Source organism: Spea bombifrons, chromosome 1 (genome assembly GCF_027358695.1).
Source record: "Spea bombifrons isolate aSpeBom1 chromosome 1, aSpeBom1.2.pri, whole genome shotgun sequence".
Classification (NCBI taxonomy): domain Eukaryota; kingdom Metazoa; phylum Chordata; class Amphibia; order Anura; family Pelobatidae; genus Spea; species Spea bombifrons.
The window spans coordinates 22,242,442-22,259,216 of record NC_071087.1 but is presented as its reverse complement, the minus strand read 5'-3'; the positions used below and the strand labels follow the sequence as shown (position 1 = coordinate 22,259,216).

The window sequence follows — 16,775 nt, the reverse complement described above, 5'->3', positions numbered from 1 at the left end:
AGAATACCTTTAAAGAATATGATACGTCTCTGATAATAAATGTAATAGATCAACCACAACTGGGGGTGGGCTACAATGATTTAAAAATATTTTTATGTACATGCATTTGAGTTTAACATAAGCAAACCTTAGCATTATCATCATCAATAATTTTGTTAAAAATAATAAACTAATAAAATGGCCTTTTTGGTAAATTATCTGGTGTTTGGTAATCCCGTTATGAAACAGCTGGTGTTACTGCATTGATTCATGTCATTGTAATATTCTTGAAAACAAGTCATTGTTTCTGAGTAGGTGTAAAAAAAAAAAAGAAAGGTATTTCTGCCATTTATTCTGAAAGTACCAATAATACTTTGTTGGCAAATACTGGACCACACAACTAGGTTTCCATGTTGTTATTATCTCTATATTCCACTAGAGGGCAGTAAAAACATGCAGTGCTGTGTTTCCATAGCTCACAGGGAGAGAGCGCTATTGTTTTCCACCAAGACGTGATTACTACTGAAATAACTATTTATACATTTACATAATTTAAATTGCGGTGGATTATTTTTTTCATCAAACACAAGGGGGGATCATAGGAGTTGGAGTCCACATCAGTCTTAAGATGCCCAGGGTTGCATTTGGCAGAGGGGAAACGTTCCAGTGACAGCTTCTGTGCCCAGTGAGTGTCACCCATGTGACCTGTCACAGCAAGAGGGGTGGGAAGGCTTCTTATTTCCCTTTCATGCGAGCACAGAGGGCACCGCACACGCCTTTAGTTATTTGCAAGAAGCAGTCGCATACTTCCGCAGCAGCCTGCCAGCTGGGAGTTGGAGTTGTTCGCTTGCACTGTGCACCTGCAGCCCAGATGTGACACCCAGGTACAGTTAGGTGTGTGTGTGTGTGTGTGTGTGATGGCTTGAGTTTGATGGGTCAGGGAGTATTTCTCTTGCCCTGGGGGTAAAAAGAAGACGCTGTACTGGGGCATGGGGTACTAAGGCTGGATCCACATGGATCTTTGCTTTTTCTAATGCGCTTTCCATAACTCTCAGCCAGACAAGCACGATGGGGCTATAAGCCAATGCATAGCTGTCTTTTAAAATGCGATCTGTTAGAGAATATACCGATTTAATGATCCTTTACTATGACCCTTTAATAGCGCAGATCACATGATCTTCCTGTTCCAACTTCTGTACTTTGCAATTATTAAGCATGTCGGGTCACTGAAGCCCTACCTGTAATAGTGTGTACTGATTACTAAATGCTGATTCTTGCTCCACTTTTCTTCTGGACATTTTATTGCCAGCCTAATTACTTATTAATACATAAATCAAACTGATATGATAACCACTGATTGAAGGTCAAATGTATGAGATGGATGAGGGGATGGGGCAAATATGCTTGTGTCAGCATTTTGGTTTTAAAGTTTGGCATTCACTAGACAATCTATGGGGCTTATTAACTAAGGAGAGAGTTCAAGGGATAGTTGTCCTCTGATTTGTCTGGCTTCACTTTTCATTATGAAGGGTCAACACTAGCAAGTTTCTCTGGGATGAAGGTCTGCGCTGGCCCTGTATTATGTATAATTCAATGTGCAAGGAGACATTCAAGAATCTTCACTGGTTTTACCTATACGTTATACAAGGCCAGCCAAGCACTTCCTACAGCAGAAGCTTTGTGGGCTCTCATAATGTATAGTGTCAAGGAACTAAAACCCAACCCAACTGTCAATGATTCCTTTAGTGAATAGACCTCTATGAGTAACCTAATTATCTACCACCTAAAATATTTAGACTAATTACAGAGGAAGTAACCCTAAGTGACACATTGTATACATGTAACGTAAGTATAATTAAGGTTCTATTCCTTGGACTAACATAATACTAAGAGCGAAGTCTGGGGAATGTAGCCACCCTTACCCATTCTTTAATCATTGAAAAAATGCTTCCTTCTTTATTCTTTTTTTTTTCCGGTTATTTCTCTCTCCCTATTGTTCCTGAAGATAAGGCAATTCATAAAGCTCTGCTTGGCAATGTGTAGCTTCTTTTATGTATTTATATATCTATTAAACACAACAATTTGCTTTTTAAAAAAAACAAACAAACATGATAATGCTTAATTTCAGTACCACCCCCCCCCCAAAAAAAAAATGTTACACCAGTTAAAAGGAAGTGTTAAGTCAGCAATGGCAGAGGCAAATTTCAGAAATGCCCTCCTCTGGGGCGATTACATAAAGGGAGAGCTGGCAGGAGAGTTTGCAAGAGAGCTGTGATTTAACTACCTCACTTTACTATTCATTATGAAGGGCAAACACTGGTTGTTTCTCCAGCAAGAAGGTCTGAGCTGGCCCTGCATAATGCATAATACAATTGGTGAGGAGACTTAGAAGAAATATCACTGATTTAATCTATATATTGTACAGGAACTGTCAAGCTTTCCTCCAGCAGACGCTCACTGGGGTTGGTCCTTCACAATAATACCAGGGAACATGCGCGTAAGAACCCCTAAAAATCTGGAGGATAGCATTTTTCCCCATCAGATACCCAGTTCTTTCTCCCCATAAGATACCTATTTCACCACCATCCCCTACCCCACTTTCTCCCCATCTCTTTTTTTGCAAACAAGTACAATAATATATAACTAGAAACATTGGTAAAAACAATGTACGTTTAATACATTAAATATAGGGAAGAAAAACAGCTAATCTTTGTAACAAAACATTTTTTTTTAAATATTGAAAATAAAATGTTTTGCCTATGCCTAAATCACATCCATGATACACGTATCCATTAATGCATTCTCACAAATCATTCAGGCAATTCATCCACACATTCATTCATTCTCATTCATTTACACAATTCATCCACACATGGATTAATTCATTCTCACGCATTCACACAATTCATCCACACGTTAATTCCTTAATTCTCTCACTCATTCACCACGACAGAGGGCACGCGCTCCCACTACCTCAGTCAGGGCAGCGCTGAGGCGGGTGGCGGCTGGAGCGGAGTAGACAGAGGGGCACTGAGCGGTTGCTGAAAAATCTTTCTCTCTGCCACCTGGGTGATGTTCGATTGGGGGGGGAGCAGGCTGCAGCTGCTGATCGGGCGGGTGTGCTCCCCTTTGGGGGGATTTCTTCATTATCGGCCCCCCTGCATGATTTCCTGGGGCGATCCAAAGGTTCCTACGCTCATGCTTGGGAACTTGTGTGCTCTGGCTACGCAAAGCCTACCCTTGTGGGATGCAGCCAGGACTGCCCACCAAGGTCGATGGGCACTCCCACCAAGGTCTGTGGGCATTCCTGATGATATCAGGGGAAACACCCCATTTAAAGGGGAGATGGTCGGGGAGTGGGGCATGTCAGAACTCCCACGACCCAGAGGATTTGTTTTTTTGACCTGGAGAAGCGGTGCTTCTCACGGAGTTCTTCAGGCCAAGCCTTGAGAGTTAGCAGGTTTGTTCATAATGCATAGAGAAGTCAAGGAACTGAAACACATTTCTCCTGCAAACTCTTCTGTTTACTCTCTGTTTAGTGAATAGGCCCTATATACCATCACTGCATTAACTATATAGAATGAAGGGTTGATGAAGAGTAAACTGACAATCTCCAACATAAAAAAATACTTCTTACCCTCTTAATCTTTATGACATGACTAAAACTACTGTTATTCAGTTAAAACCTTTGCTCTCGCCACTAAAAGGATCTTGGTTTCAAATAAGTGATAAAGAGGTAACTTGTTAATAATTAATCTTCGTTAAGTATTTAGGATTGGAGTTTGATAGATACCGTATTGGCTCGGATATAGGCCGCCCCCGTATATAGGCCGCACCCTAAAAGTTTGGTGCTTTTTTAAAGAAAAAGTTTTTTTTCTTTAAAAAAGCACCAAAAAAAACATGCTGCCACTGTCCTCCCTCCCCGAGATCCGCTGCCGCTGTCCTCCCTCCCCGCGATACGCTGCCGCTGTCCTCCCTCCCCGCGATACCCTGCCGCTGTCCTCCCTCCCCGCGATCCGCTGCCGCTGTCCTCCCTCCCCGCGATCCGCTGCCGCTGTCCTCCCTCCCCGCGATACGCTGCCGCTGTCCTCCCTCCCCGCGATACGCTGCCGCTGTCCTCCCTCCCCGCGATACGCTGCCGCTGTCCTCCTCTGCCCCCCCTCCTCGACTTACCGGAGCAGACTCCCGGGTGTCTTGCGGGGCCGGCGAGGGACATCTACGCAATACGCGTATGCAACTTCCGGTACCGGAAGTTGCATACGCGTATTGCGTAGATGTCTCCCGCCGGCCCCGCAAGACACCCGGGAGTCTGCTCCGGTAAGTCGGGGGTGGGCAGAGGTAAAACGCTTAGATAACCTCCCGTGCCGGCACCCCCCCCCCCGTGGGAAGTGCTGGCAGGGGAGGCTGTCTGAGCGTATCGGGGAGAAGGATGCAGGTCCCCTGCACCGCTGCGGGGGATCTGTATCTTAACCCCGCTGCCTGCCCGGCGCCCGGGACTGCATGTCCCGGGCGTCGGGCGCTAGACCCCGAATATAGGCCGCACCCCCACTTTAAAAACTTAAAGTGGGGGAAAAAAGTGCGGCCTATATTCGAGCCAATACGGTATATATAGGATGTAGCCTTTTCTAAAGACACATATATATATATATATATATATATATATATATATATATATATATATATATATATATATATATATATATCTGCGCATGCATCGCCACACTGCATGTGATCATAAGGGCCACACATTTTACACTGTATATTTTTGTATCTCTTGCATATTTAGTATATCATTCTATAATGCGTGTATCAAAGTAGAAAAGAGAAGGTCAAAATGTTTGTACCATTACTAATGCTACACCAATGTAAAAAGGTAGTGAAAATAAGAGAAAACAGGAATAGAGTTTTGTGTTGGCAAGTAAAGTAAATGGTGATCATTTTGTGGTTTTTGATATAATGGATATAATGGAACATGTAGAAGGTAAACTGGGAATCCTCTAATTTATAGTAGTCGGTGTGCGCAGAAATCCTATGTTGTGCAATTGTGTTCCTGTTACAAAAGTATGTGTACACTAAAAGCTTGTGTAAACCTGAAATTGTTTCAAGATAATTTTGGCACAGCCTCCCTCTCATGGCTAATAAAACTGTATTGCTGTTTGTGTATGTATATATGTATACAGATGTGTAAGTGTATGATGCTAGAGTGACTGTGTGTGTGTATATGTGTCTGTGTATATATATATACACACATTATATGTATAAGATACATGTAATAAAATGAATTCATACACAAATTCTGTATGCTTATGTTTACTAGTCTATTTTTGTGTAATAGAGACTTCTACTTTTTGTCACCCATACGCGCTACCAGTTTTTTGCTGCCTGTCCAATATTCAATTGCCACAGGTGTATAACTGCCGTGTATTACTGCCGCATACCCCCTAAATGTCCCTCTTTATGTGGGACAGTCCTTCTTTGAGATGCAAATCCCTCTGTCCCTTTTTTCTCCCCAGATGTTTCTCTTTTATGGGACAGCCTAACTCAATTACATAAAGAGGTATAAACAAGTCAAGAAGTCTTGCAAAGCCCCCAGTCACGCCTCGATCCACATCCCCAACCCACTTTGGCTATTTGAGATGTTGGGACGTAGGAGGACGGTTGTGACCATAGGACCAGCACCTCATGTCTGCCCCTGTGATGTTATAAAAGGAGATTTTGACGTATCATCTTCTAGGACCCTGATTTTGTCTGCTGATTATTTAGGGCATTTGAGCATAGTATATTGTACTACCGTTCTGCTATTTGACATTGTACTGTTTTTGCACACTGGTTTATTTTATTATTTTTGGTCTCAAATAGTTCCCCGTGTCTTCTAGGATTACTAATACCTCCAAAACAGGGATGTCCACATTAAGGCATGGACACATTGGGTCAAAGAGGCTTGCTTCAGACCTTAAACAATAACAATATAGGTTAGGAATGTCTAATAAGCAATACGTACCATGGACCTTCCGGTCAGTGACTCTCATACTGGATTGCAATTCAATATCCAATTAGACAAGAACCTAAGATCTTCCTCCACCTAAGACGGTGCTACAAATCATGGGTATATTAGCACAGCTGTTCCCTCATTTTTTTGATGCGTTTAAGGAAAACATTGCGCACAGTAGTTAGTATATGGTACCTTCAGATTTTATTAACAAAACCATTTACACAGTAAATACCATTCCGATATTTATTCTGGATAGCTTCTACTAGTAATATTCCTACTCTAGGTTTCGTATTATTTTCCCTTTCCGATGTTCACCATCACACTTGCTTAACTTCACCTTCTCTGCATTATATGGCTCTTTTAGTACGTTGCTTACCTTATTTAAAAGATTTCTTTTTTCACTTCATACGGTGTTCTCCCGTCTTATATACTTTAACTTTCTGTTCAGAGAACAATGGCAGCATTCACAGTGTTTCTGTTGTTTGTATTACGTATCACATAGTGCAGTTGTTTTGTCGATGTGTGTATCTAGTGAGTAAATTCTTTCTAGTAAATATTCCATCAGTGTGAGTTCTTTGCTTGTTTGTGTAAGTTTTAGTAAGTCTGTTAAACCCCACGACATGTAATATAATAAATGTTGTACGGTCTATATACAAATTGGCCACCCATATGAAAGCGATCTAACCAATATTCACGACTATATTAGTATTCATTGCTTTATATAGCGCCATCATATTCCGCTGTGCTATACAATCAGGAAGCATGTCATAACAAGTAGAGCATCACATAACTATTTGGATTTACAGCAACAAAAATTGAAGAGGTATCTGCTGTAATGAATTTACCGATCTACAAGACTACTACATATTTGAGGTTAAATAGCATTAATATACATATCAGTGCCACCCCAAAGCAGCGTGGTAGCTTGGTTTCTAGTTCTAATAAAATACACCCTAAAGCCTCTCATTAGCCACAGAAGGAAAATAAGCACTTACGGGGACGCTTGTTTTGTCCTGCACTTGCCAACACATAATTGTATGTATTCCTAAACTTCTCCGTTAATTATTACCGCTGCCAAATACACAAGCACTATGTATGGACCCAGAAGCCAGAGTACATGCATGTAAAGGACAGCAGAAAATCTGAAATAATAGGCATCAGATAGCTGTTTGTTTCAGTTTGTGTTGGTGACCCATAGTGCCAGGATGCACGGTCATTGGTAGAGCCAGTAATAAAACATCACTGTAAGGTGTAAGCCTTTCGTATAGAGTCAGGAACACGATTATATAAATGTATTATTTAAGGTGAAAAGCTTGCAATGTTTGTATAGGGTGTGCAATGTGTGTGAATTGTGCTTATAGCATATATATATGGGGGGTATCTGTTTTTTGTCTTATTGTGGTTATGTATAGAGTCCCTGTGTTCCTATACAAGCCTAGCAACAGCATTTGCAATGATGGAAAATGTGAGCCATATGCAATAATATCAAAGGTCAGGCTTATTGTCTGAAAGTCAAACACTTAATTGAACCACTTTGTTGTAATCTTTTGTCACATTTTTTTCACAATGACTACTAGAAAATAATAGTGTCTATTCACTTGCGACTTGTGAGATAAGGATGTCTGCTGGCAGCATGGTGCCCCATCAGCCATAAGGAGCCATCATTGCAGGCTGTATGCCAAACATTCAAGGCTATGGTGCTCGTGCCAAGGCTGATACAATTTTGAGATTTCAAGGGCCAAAAAGAAGTTTGGCTATTTCTTCTTAGTTTGTCACTGCTGGCTCTGATGACTGCAGCTGATCACACTATGTGAGAACAGGCAAGAAAGAGTGAAGTGAAACTAAGCTTTGTCCCCTTAAAAAAAATAAAGTGTATAAAAATTCTCCAAATATCTTGTGCTCCTTCCAATAGAAATACAAAATAAAAAACCCACATTTAAATATTTTAGTGACATTTAAGATCATTTAAATGTTTGCTTTCCATTGTGTATGGCCAAAGCACCAACTTGAACAAAGCACAATACAAAAGCTACTTCCTTTTTTAATGATAAATGGAAAAAATGTTCTGATCAACATTTATAAATAGTTTAAACTACATATAGTACTGTGAAATGGAAAAGGACACTTTTCCTTTTCACATTAGAAGTAATTAAAAAGTGCTGTTGTTAAATATCCTCAAACATTGTGTGGTAGCTGAAAGATTTGATAAAGAATAGCTTGGTTTAATTGACCGTGAATGCAGATCCCCTGCAGGTTCATTCACTAAACAGCAAACTTTTAAAATATGTTGTGTATCATCATTTAAAAAAAACTAATACATGAAAAGAATAATTATTAAGAATAATAAAGTGTTTTTCTTAATGTGGCAATCAATATATTGTCTAAGTGGAACAGCATCTTAAACTACACATTATGAAGTGCCAAGACTGGTAGGTAACTACAGCTAGACTCGGTTAATATTAATATGCACTACCAGTTTCTACTAAACACTTCTACATAGTTAAAGTAAAGTTTAAGCTTTATACTTTCAGTTGTCACTGCAATCTTCCTGATGTGATTGGTGATGTGTTGCATGCAGAATGAAGACTGTTCCCTACCCAGATAACCCCCACTCAGCACCACCAGCCACACTCTACTTTTTTGATGGCAAAGATGGCTAAGACAAGCTGTTTGGGTGCAAATATGGACTCAACCATATTGGGGTGCATGTGAGAAAAGATAATAATACAAAATAATGTGATAAAAATACTAAAATACTAAAAAATATTTTATTCGGGGCTATGAATTCGAGACTCGGGGCTTCAGCCCCAGTAGCCCCCCCCTTCAGTGATACCCCTGCTAATTGCAGTGATCCACAGTTGTAGATTACAAGAAGCAGAACAGAAATTCTCCATTGAGATTCTTTAAAGAATACACACATATTTTCATGCGTTTTTTCCAATTGAGTTTATGAAATGAGAGTGACCATACCAGACGTGTGCCTGCATTCCGAAGAAAACTTGCCATTCCAGTTTGAAAATATAACAAAACGTTATTACTTCCTTGCTGATGGTTTCTGTAGAACACAAGAACAAAACATTCATTTTTAGTTCTATGTAGTCCGAAGTCACTTGTATGTCAGAGGACAAGGAATGGCCAGTTTTCTGCCATGGAATCGCCAAAAAAGGTGGGAAATAGTGTTTGTGAACTGCAGTTGTCTTGTTGTGCATATGCAAGAAGGTTTATTTTATGCATAACAGCGTTCATGCAAAAGATACGATCATCAAAATATTCATTTAAAGACAGGGAGTTGCAATTTTTATCTGATCGTTGATCGTTTTTTTATCTTAGCGAGGTTAAAAAGCAAAGCATGACATAAAAAATCATTTTGACAATGCGTAGTTTACCAACACTGTATTTACTGTGTGTGAACATATGTTGTATTGTATTTTGTTTTCCTGTTCCATATAATTGTTTTGAAGATATTTAGTTTCACAATTTACCTGAAGGAAGATCTATGGCCAAAGTAACAATCAGTTATCACCATTATGTTGAATTATTTAGTGTAATGAACTTTGAAATGTAACATCTGGCAAAAAAAATGGAAGATAAACTTTAATCTTTACTTCCCAAAGCAACATACTTACACAAATTTAATTGTATGCATTGAACAGCATGTTTCATTGCGTCCTCTTCTGTATCTGTGTCCCTCCACATGCCTTACAGCGTCTCTGCATTTTTTCTTATGAGAACATGGCCTTTGGCCTCCCAAATATGATATTTAAACTTTTTGCCGCTAATTGAAATTTGTGCCAAGCTATTTTATGAAGCTCATCTAGTCAAGTGTAAAAGTTGTAGAAACTGCATTGTCAGCATTCTGCAGATCAGAGAGGTTCCTGATTCAAAATTGCCTCAGCTTATGTTCTGTTACTGTGGTCTTTGTGGATTAAGATTTTTTAGTGTACTTGCAGGGAGGTGGTGTAGTTTTTTTTTCTTGCAATCCAGTCCCTGTAAAATCTTCCAAAGTATCTACAAAGAACACCGTGTAGTATGTGCCGTCTCAGTTGGTTTTTACACCATAAAGCAGGGTGAATGATTATCTCACAGATAAGGTATATCCATAGGCAGGGCCGGCCCAAGGCAAAATGCCGCCTGGGGCGAATTTTAAAATGCCGCCCCACCTTATCTACCCTGCCGCCCCCCCCAATTATCTACCCTTCCTCTCTCTCCCTATTATCTACCCTTACCCCCCCCTTGTACTTACCTTTCAGCAGTCCTGCTGCGAGTCTCCCTGTTCGGTCTCGGTGCCGGCTTGTAATGCTGAGCGCCGGAAATTTGGTAATCTTCCGGCACTCAGCATTACAAGCCGGCACCGAGACCGAACAGGGAGACTCGCCGCAGAGGAGAGAGAGAGGGGCGCCGAGCGGGTACTGACAGCTTGGTAAGCGAAAACCACTCGGCGCCCCTTTCTCTCATTTTCGCTTTAAAAAAAATATATAAGGGCTTGGGGCGGCAAAGTGCTGCCCCTTCAAAAATGCCGCCTGGAGCGGTTGCCCCACTCGGCTCCTTTTTCGGGCCGGCCCTGTCCATAGGTCACAATATCAGATGCGCAGAAATCAGCAGGATAGTTTTTGGAGCCATGGCAACATGGATTCCGGGACATGTCAACTTCTGCCATATACAATATCAGGGACAGTACTTTTTAATTTGCAAATCATAGTACAATTATATTCTCTTTACAATAAAAAATCCATATTAAAGTATTTTTTTAAAAAGCCACTTACCATAGGTAGAAGCGTGACTTCAAGCAGTCGATAAATAGCATTAAAGTGTTCCCATTAAAATCAGTGGGAGGTATTTTCGTGCATGCACATAGGGTCTCATTAGAGCCCCCCCCCCCGTGATATTCACCAAGCCGGTGCTGGAGGTGTCTGGGGGTAAGTGTATCACATGCAAGATGTTTGACTACAGATCTCCCACGTCTTCGTCTTGGGGGGGTCATACTTCCTGAAGCATATGTGACCCCTTCCTTTGCTCCCCGGCCTCTCGTCTGAGAGGGGGAGTAGCACTAGGGTACCTCACCATAAAAACAACCGTGGCCATCCGGTGATAAGTTTGTTTTTAAAAAACCCACATGTGCCCATTGTAAAAACAAAGTGCAACGTGAACAAATTTAGTGCCACTCAAGGCTAAAAGGCTGGGGTAGTAACAGTAACAAAAAAAAAGTGTCAGGAAAGTCTAGAAATGCATCATGTGCTAGTGTGCTCAAAAAAGTGCTGTGTTCGGGCTCAAACACCGATTTTCATCGCACACACAGACCCCAATGCAAAATCTGATCAGAGGATTAAGCTTCCCCCCCATTGGTATTCACATGATCGTAGCTAAAAGGCCGAAAGCGATCTCATTCACCCAAAATATAGGGGAGGGGGTGAGCAAGTGCGCATAGCGGGTCATTTTCCTGTGTATTTGCAAGCGGGCACCATGGAAATTTCAAGAGACCTTTCTATGACATGCATTAATGGGCATATGATGCGTGGAGTGCCTCTTTAACGTTCTGTAAGAAGAATGACTTGTAATGTGTAAGACCACTAAGGCTACATTGAAAGCAGAAAAAGGAACTAGTACTTATTCTTGTAGCAACTCTTTATCTAAGAATAAATATGAAGAGGAAATCCTTTAGCGCTGTTATCAAGGTTCCCAGTTTCTCTAATGGGTGCCAATTCATCATTAAACTTATTTTTGAACAATAAGGACCCACGTCAATTTACAGAAAATATTTATTAACTGTTCTAGTGGGAGATGCTTTTTGTTAAATTTCCTAAGAAAAAAGAATAGTTTCACAATACTTAGCACGAAAGGGGAAGTATCAGCACATATTTATGGCATTCCCACTCTTACTATTTAACAGGGTTTCTACAAGTCAAAGAAAATATAGGGTGGGCACAATGTGTCTCGTGGCATTTTATAGCTTAACATTTTGCGTCCACCTTTTTGTGATTGTTACAGAGCGAGATTTTGTGTCACTTATAATTGCAGTACTGTACTGTATGCCGAGACACACATGCTTCTTGAGTTGTAATACGTTTCAACATACATTTTTTATTGGACATGAAAGTTAAAGGGACAGTACTATGTTCCATATGGAGTTACCAACAAAGAATGCATAGTAGAGGCATACCCCACATTAATGTGTATAATAGGGTCCAGCACATGTATGTAAAATTAAAATGTACCGTATTTATCGGTGTATAACACGCACTGGTGTATAACACGCACCCTCATTTTAACAAGGAAATTTGAGTAAAAAAGTTTAAATAATAATAAACTCAGACACACACACTTAGACACACACATTCAGACCAGGGCCGGACTGGGACTGAAAAGCCGCCCCGGAAACATTTGGAGACCAGCCCCATATAGTTTATCTCGCGGTCGAGCTCTTTTACCCACACGCACCCCTAATACATACCCGAGTCACACTATTTGCCGTACAAATGACTATAAAACATTCTTTTTATCACATTATTTGTATTAAAATGTCAGAAAGCAAACGTGTTAAGAGGCCCTAATAAATGAAATACATTACACAGAATGGAATCAAAACATTTGCTTCCTTTTATTTGCCAACCTGCCCTCCCAGTTATGCACATCTGCCCCCAGGCTTCCCACTCTGCCCCATGATATGCCTTTTAACCCCCTATATGCCACTCTGCCCCATGATATGCCTTTTAACCCCCTTTATGCCACTCTGCCTCCAGAAATGCCTTTGAACTCCCAGGGGCATATCATGGGACATAGTGGCATATAGGGGGTTAAAACGGCACCTTTAACTTCAATCCCCCTTGCAGCTGTGCAGGGGAAGCTTGTGCAGCTCTAGGATTTGTCGGTGTATAACATGCAGGTAGGGTTTCAGCTTCATATTTTAGTTTAAAAAGTGTGTGTTTTACGACGATAAATACGGTACTTAAAATGAAGCACCACCTTTTTTCATGCATGTACTGCACTGCAATTGTCAGGTCATTTCCACCACAAAACCCTCAAAAGACACAAAATATTCTCTAAAGAAGAGCAAAGCGAGTGTACATAAACAGGGGAATGGTTCTGCTACAACTATGTGTATGTCCTAAGTGGAATATGCCTTTAAAGCATTAAGTAATGCAAAAGTAATTTAAATGAAATGGAGCACTTGGCCATATGCATTAAAGTGCATATATTGGCTATATATCACTTTTTCACTGTAAATGCACGTTGGAGTTCATTTTGCCTGGTACTGCATGCAGCTCGATAGTTATTCTTTACTTATTGGCGTTAGATGCTTCTATTTGATTTAAATGGCTCCCCTCAGCAGCCTCTCCTAAAAGTAGGGAGCATACATGAGTATGCTGTTTGCACGTGCTCACTAGAACTCCCTCGATCTGAGCTTCCATTTAAACCAATGGGAGCAGCAGCAGCCAATCACATGCACAGTGTGTGAACACTATGTTTTGCTTTATTGACTTAAATGGAAGTCCTACTGAGCATGTGCTTCACTAACTTTATTGACACTACGGAGCACGTACAAGAAAATTCAGAAACTATAGAATGAACTCGAAAATTTGCATGCAGAAAAATGTATTTCAATTCATGCAAACACATGCGTACAGTGTAGAAATAAAATTTGGGGGACTATAAAATGAAGTAATTGTTTTTGTAGAATTACTGTTTTGTGTTGACGGGCCCTCAACTAGAGTTGTGCCTACCGATAAAAATAATGGTATAAGTTGTTGAATGAATTGTGCCTTTTATGAAGCCAAAACACTAAAATAGTTCTGGGCTTAACCATAATGTCTCTTTCAGTTTACAAGACTTGATATTCAATGGCAGGGAATCGCGTGGACGGGAAGTGGAAATGAATTCTGAAATTATCCTTGAAGAGCGTCTTATTAAAAGGTCACAGCAAAAAAAGAGGACTTCTCCCCTCAATTACAAGGAAAGAGTGTTTGTGCTAACAAAGTCGAAGCTGACGTACTATGAGGTTCGCTCTGAGGTAAGAATATTTACTTACATTTTTATTAATTTCTATCTATAGAAAGAGAGAAAGATGGCCGACGGAATTGCTTTAATCAGTAATATGTAGTCTCAGTAGTTCATCTTTGTTGTCTGACTGTGTGATTAAGACCAAGCCATTCTGTTGTTTAGTTTACCACAAGGCAGTATGGTAAGGAATCGGGGTGTCTATAGATCAGGTTAAAATAATAACACATACAAGTGGCTAATATGCAGCTGCACGAAAACATAATATTATTCAAAAACTAAAACTCTTTGAAAAAAAACCCAATGTTTCTGAAAACTAATTTCTAATTTTATACTAGGAAAAAATGTTGGATATTCACCTTTAAGTTTATTTCCTCTGGATTTCTTTTAGCTTAAATGACTTTAGAAAAGCCAATTTGCATGCTGGTATAGAGGTCTCTATCTCAGAATTTTGTTTTTGGTCATCTCGGATACAAAAAGCAAGTTTGTCAATGGATGACGTGAAAATGCCCCTTTACACTTAATGGAGAACCGTCACTGTCATTGCCTTTAGCAGAAGTAATACATTATTTAAAACTACTACTAACTTTTGCTTTTGGTTTGTAAATGTATTTGGGTTGGAGATACCCCACGGGTTCACAGAAAGGTGAAATTTTACAGCGGTGGCAGCTGTGGCAGGGCCAGCATTATCTAATTTCCTGTCTTCCTTCCTTCTCACCCGCCCTAAAAAACAGTATCTGACCTTTTTTACCTGAATATACCTTTTTATATTCTTGATAAATAAAATATGTGCAATATGTATATTAAAGCTTTTTATGTTTTAACAGCAGAAGCTTTCCAGTCAGTTAGCAAAGGCACACAATCTCTTTTCAGCTTTTGACCCAGACCCAAAAACATAATCCCAACCAAATAATGCAACATCTAATTTCATGATACAAGTCTGGAATTAATGTTATACTCTGTCCTGAAAGATGAACTGCTTAATCATTGTTCGGCCATTCACCACTCAAAGGTTAATTAATGTCACTTGGTAGATGAGTGCATTTTTTTTTACATACCCCGCTGCAATTCAAAAGACTAGTATTTGGTTGTATAACAAGAATGAATACTAAACGTAGAATGTGGTGGATCTTGTTGTCATCATGATGTAATGAATGTAAAATTATAGTTTTCATTAAAGTAAAGAAGATGTACACTAACTACAATAATTATGCAGATTTCATGAAACAAAGCAGCGCATATATGGAAAAATAGAATTTGTTGGCAGACAAGAACAATTCAGCCCAACTAGTCTGCATGTTTATATTCCCTTATTGTATTACCTTCCACCACTTCTGATAAGAGACTGTTTCATTTATCTACCACTATCTATAGAGTTCCTACCCTGCACTTTTCACAATATAATACCTTTTTGTAATATTTTATAATATTTTATACATTTAATTAATAATATATTTTATTATATTTTAAAATATATATCATGTAAGGAAACCTTTTCAGTTCTTCCTAGGTTTTCCATTAACTTAAACGTAGACTCTCGAAAGCTGAGTGAGTTTTGTAAGAATGGAGCACATATAGAAACAACACATTGAACTATTTTTATATTTCTGAAGCTTGTTGGGGCCTTTTTCTCTGTTGATGTATTTGTGGTACCCATTGGTGGGACACATCCCAAAGAGGACCATAAATATCCAGCCCTGAAACCTTCCATAAATACTCACCGTCTGAGCTGCTTCCACAGACTTTATTGACAGAGCTTACTGCAAAGAGTCAATATTTGAGGCACATGTTTTAATGGTGAAGAGATGACATCCCAGGATATACAGAACCCTTTGATGCATATGATGGCGAAGAGGTCCCTTTACATTTCCATGGCACCCCCCTTGCAAATGCATTGGGGATTCTACAGGACCCCACAGTATGCATTAGCCCTTTTGCCTGTCCCTCAGCTATTTTCCATGTGGGAAATGTGTTCAGTTTATTGAACCCCCTTATAGGTGATACACTTACAGCTGAGACTGTTGAGACCACCATGCCAGTGCAAAGAAAGCGCTCCTCTTGATTTCAATGGGAGAACTTTCCTGCCAATGATTAGCTGCTTGTAGAGCCAATGAGTAGCGAGAATCGTCGGACAATGGACGGACAGGGGAGCTGCACCTTTATTTTTTGGTTGTTTTTAAAGAATGCACATTAAAGTACTTTAGTAGTTAATTTAATGAATACTAGGAGAGCTATACATTACTATATCACAGAGGTCTCAGCATAGAGTTCTGTCCTGCATGTCGGAATCCTTTTGAAAACGTGTACAGTACTCTAGTTTGTATCAAACGCAACGAGGAATTCTGTGGACCTGCCCAAGTTTAGATTTTTTTTCTTATAGTACAGAAAAGTTAATATTTCCTTTACTTTACTCAGAATATTTATTTTCTTGGTGATAAAGGAATTTTTGCAGTGTTATTTATAAAAATATACCTAAGAATAACATTACACAGTGAGAGAAAAGTATAAGACCGCTCAACTGAATCAACTGGACTTTTTACATATATAATAAGAAACATTGTAGCAGGGCTGTGGAGTCTCAACATTCTGAGGCCATTACTTTCTGCCATAGGCATCGCCACATTAGCTGACCAATGATTACCAGAACCATTATCGTAACCTCTGAAGTCTGCTCCCAGATACTTACTGGCCAACTACAATGTATAACTTGCCACGTTGCGTTCCATTATTTTAATACAATTAAAGCCAATGACTTTTTTATTAATGCACTCCCATAACATTTTCCACTTACAGTACCTTAAAATCTTAAGAG

The 16,775-nt window shown here is 39.7% G+C and overlaps 1 protein-coding gene across 2 annotated transcripts in view; it reads left to right on the top strand.

Moving 5' to 3' along the window:
• Positions 1-638: 638 nt before the first annotated feature.
• TEC (tec protein tyrosine kinase) overlaps positions 639-16,775 on the top strand; it is a 35,159-nt gene continuing 19,022 nt past the window's right edge. The window contains exons 1-2 of one of the 2 annotated variants that reach the window (XM_053458430.1): positions 639-863; positions 13,787-13,976. In XM_053458430.1, coding sequence (XP_053314405.1) covers positions 13,839-13,976 — 138 coding nt within the window. In that variant the 5' untranslated portion in view covers positions 639-863; positions 13,787-13,838. Of the gene's footprint in view, positions 864-9,024; positions 9,138-13,786; positions 13,977-16,775 lie in introns of those variants that run through there. The other variant, XM_053458429.1, reaches the window with a different exon arrangement.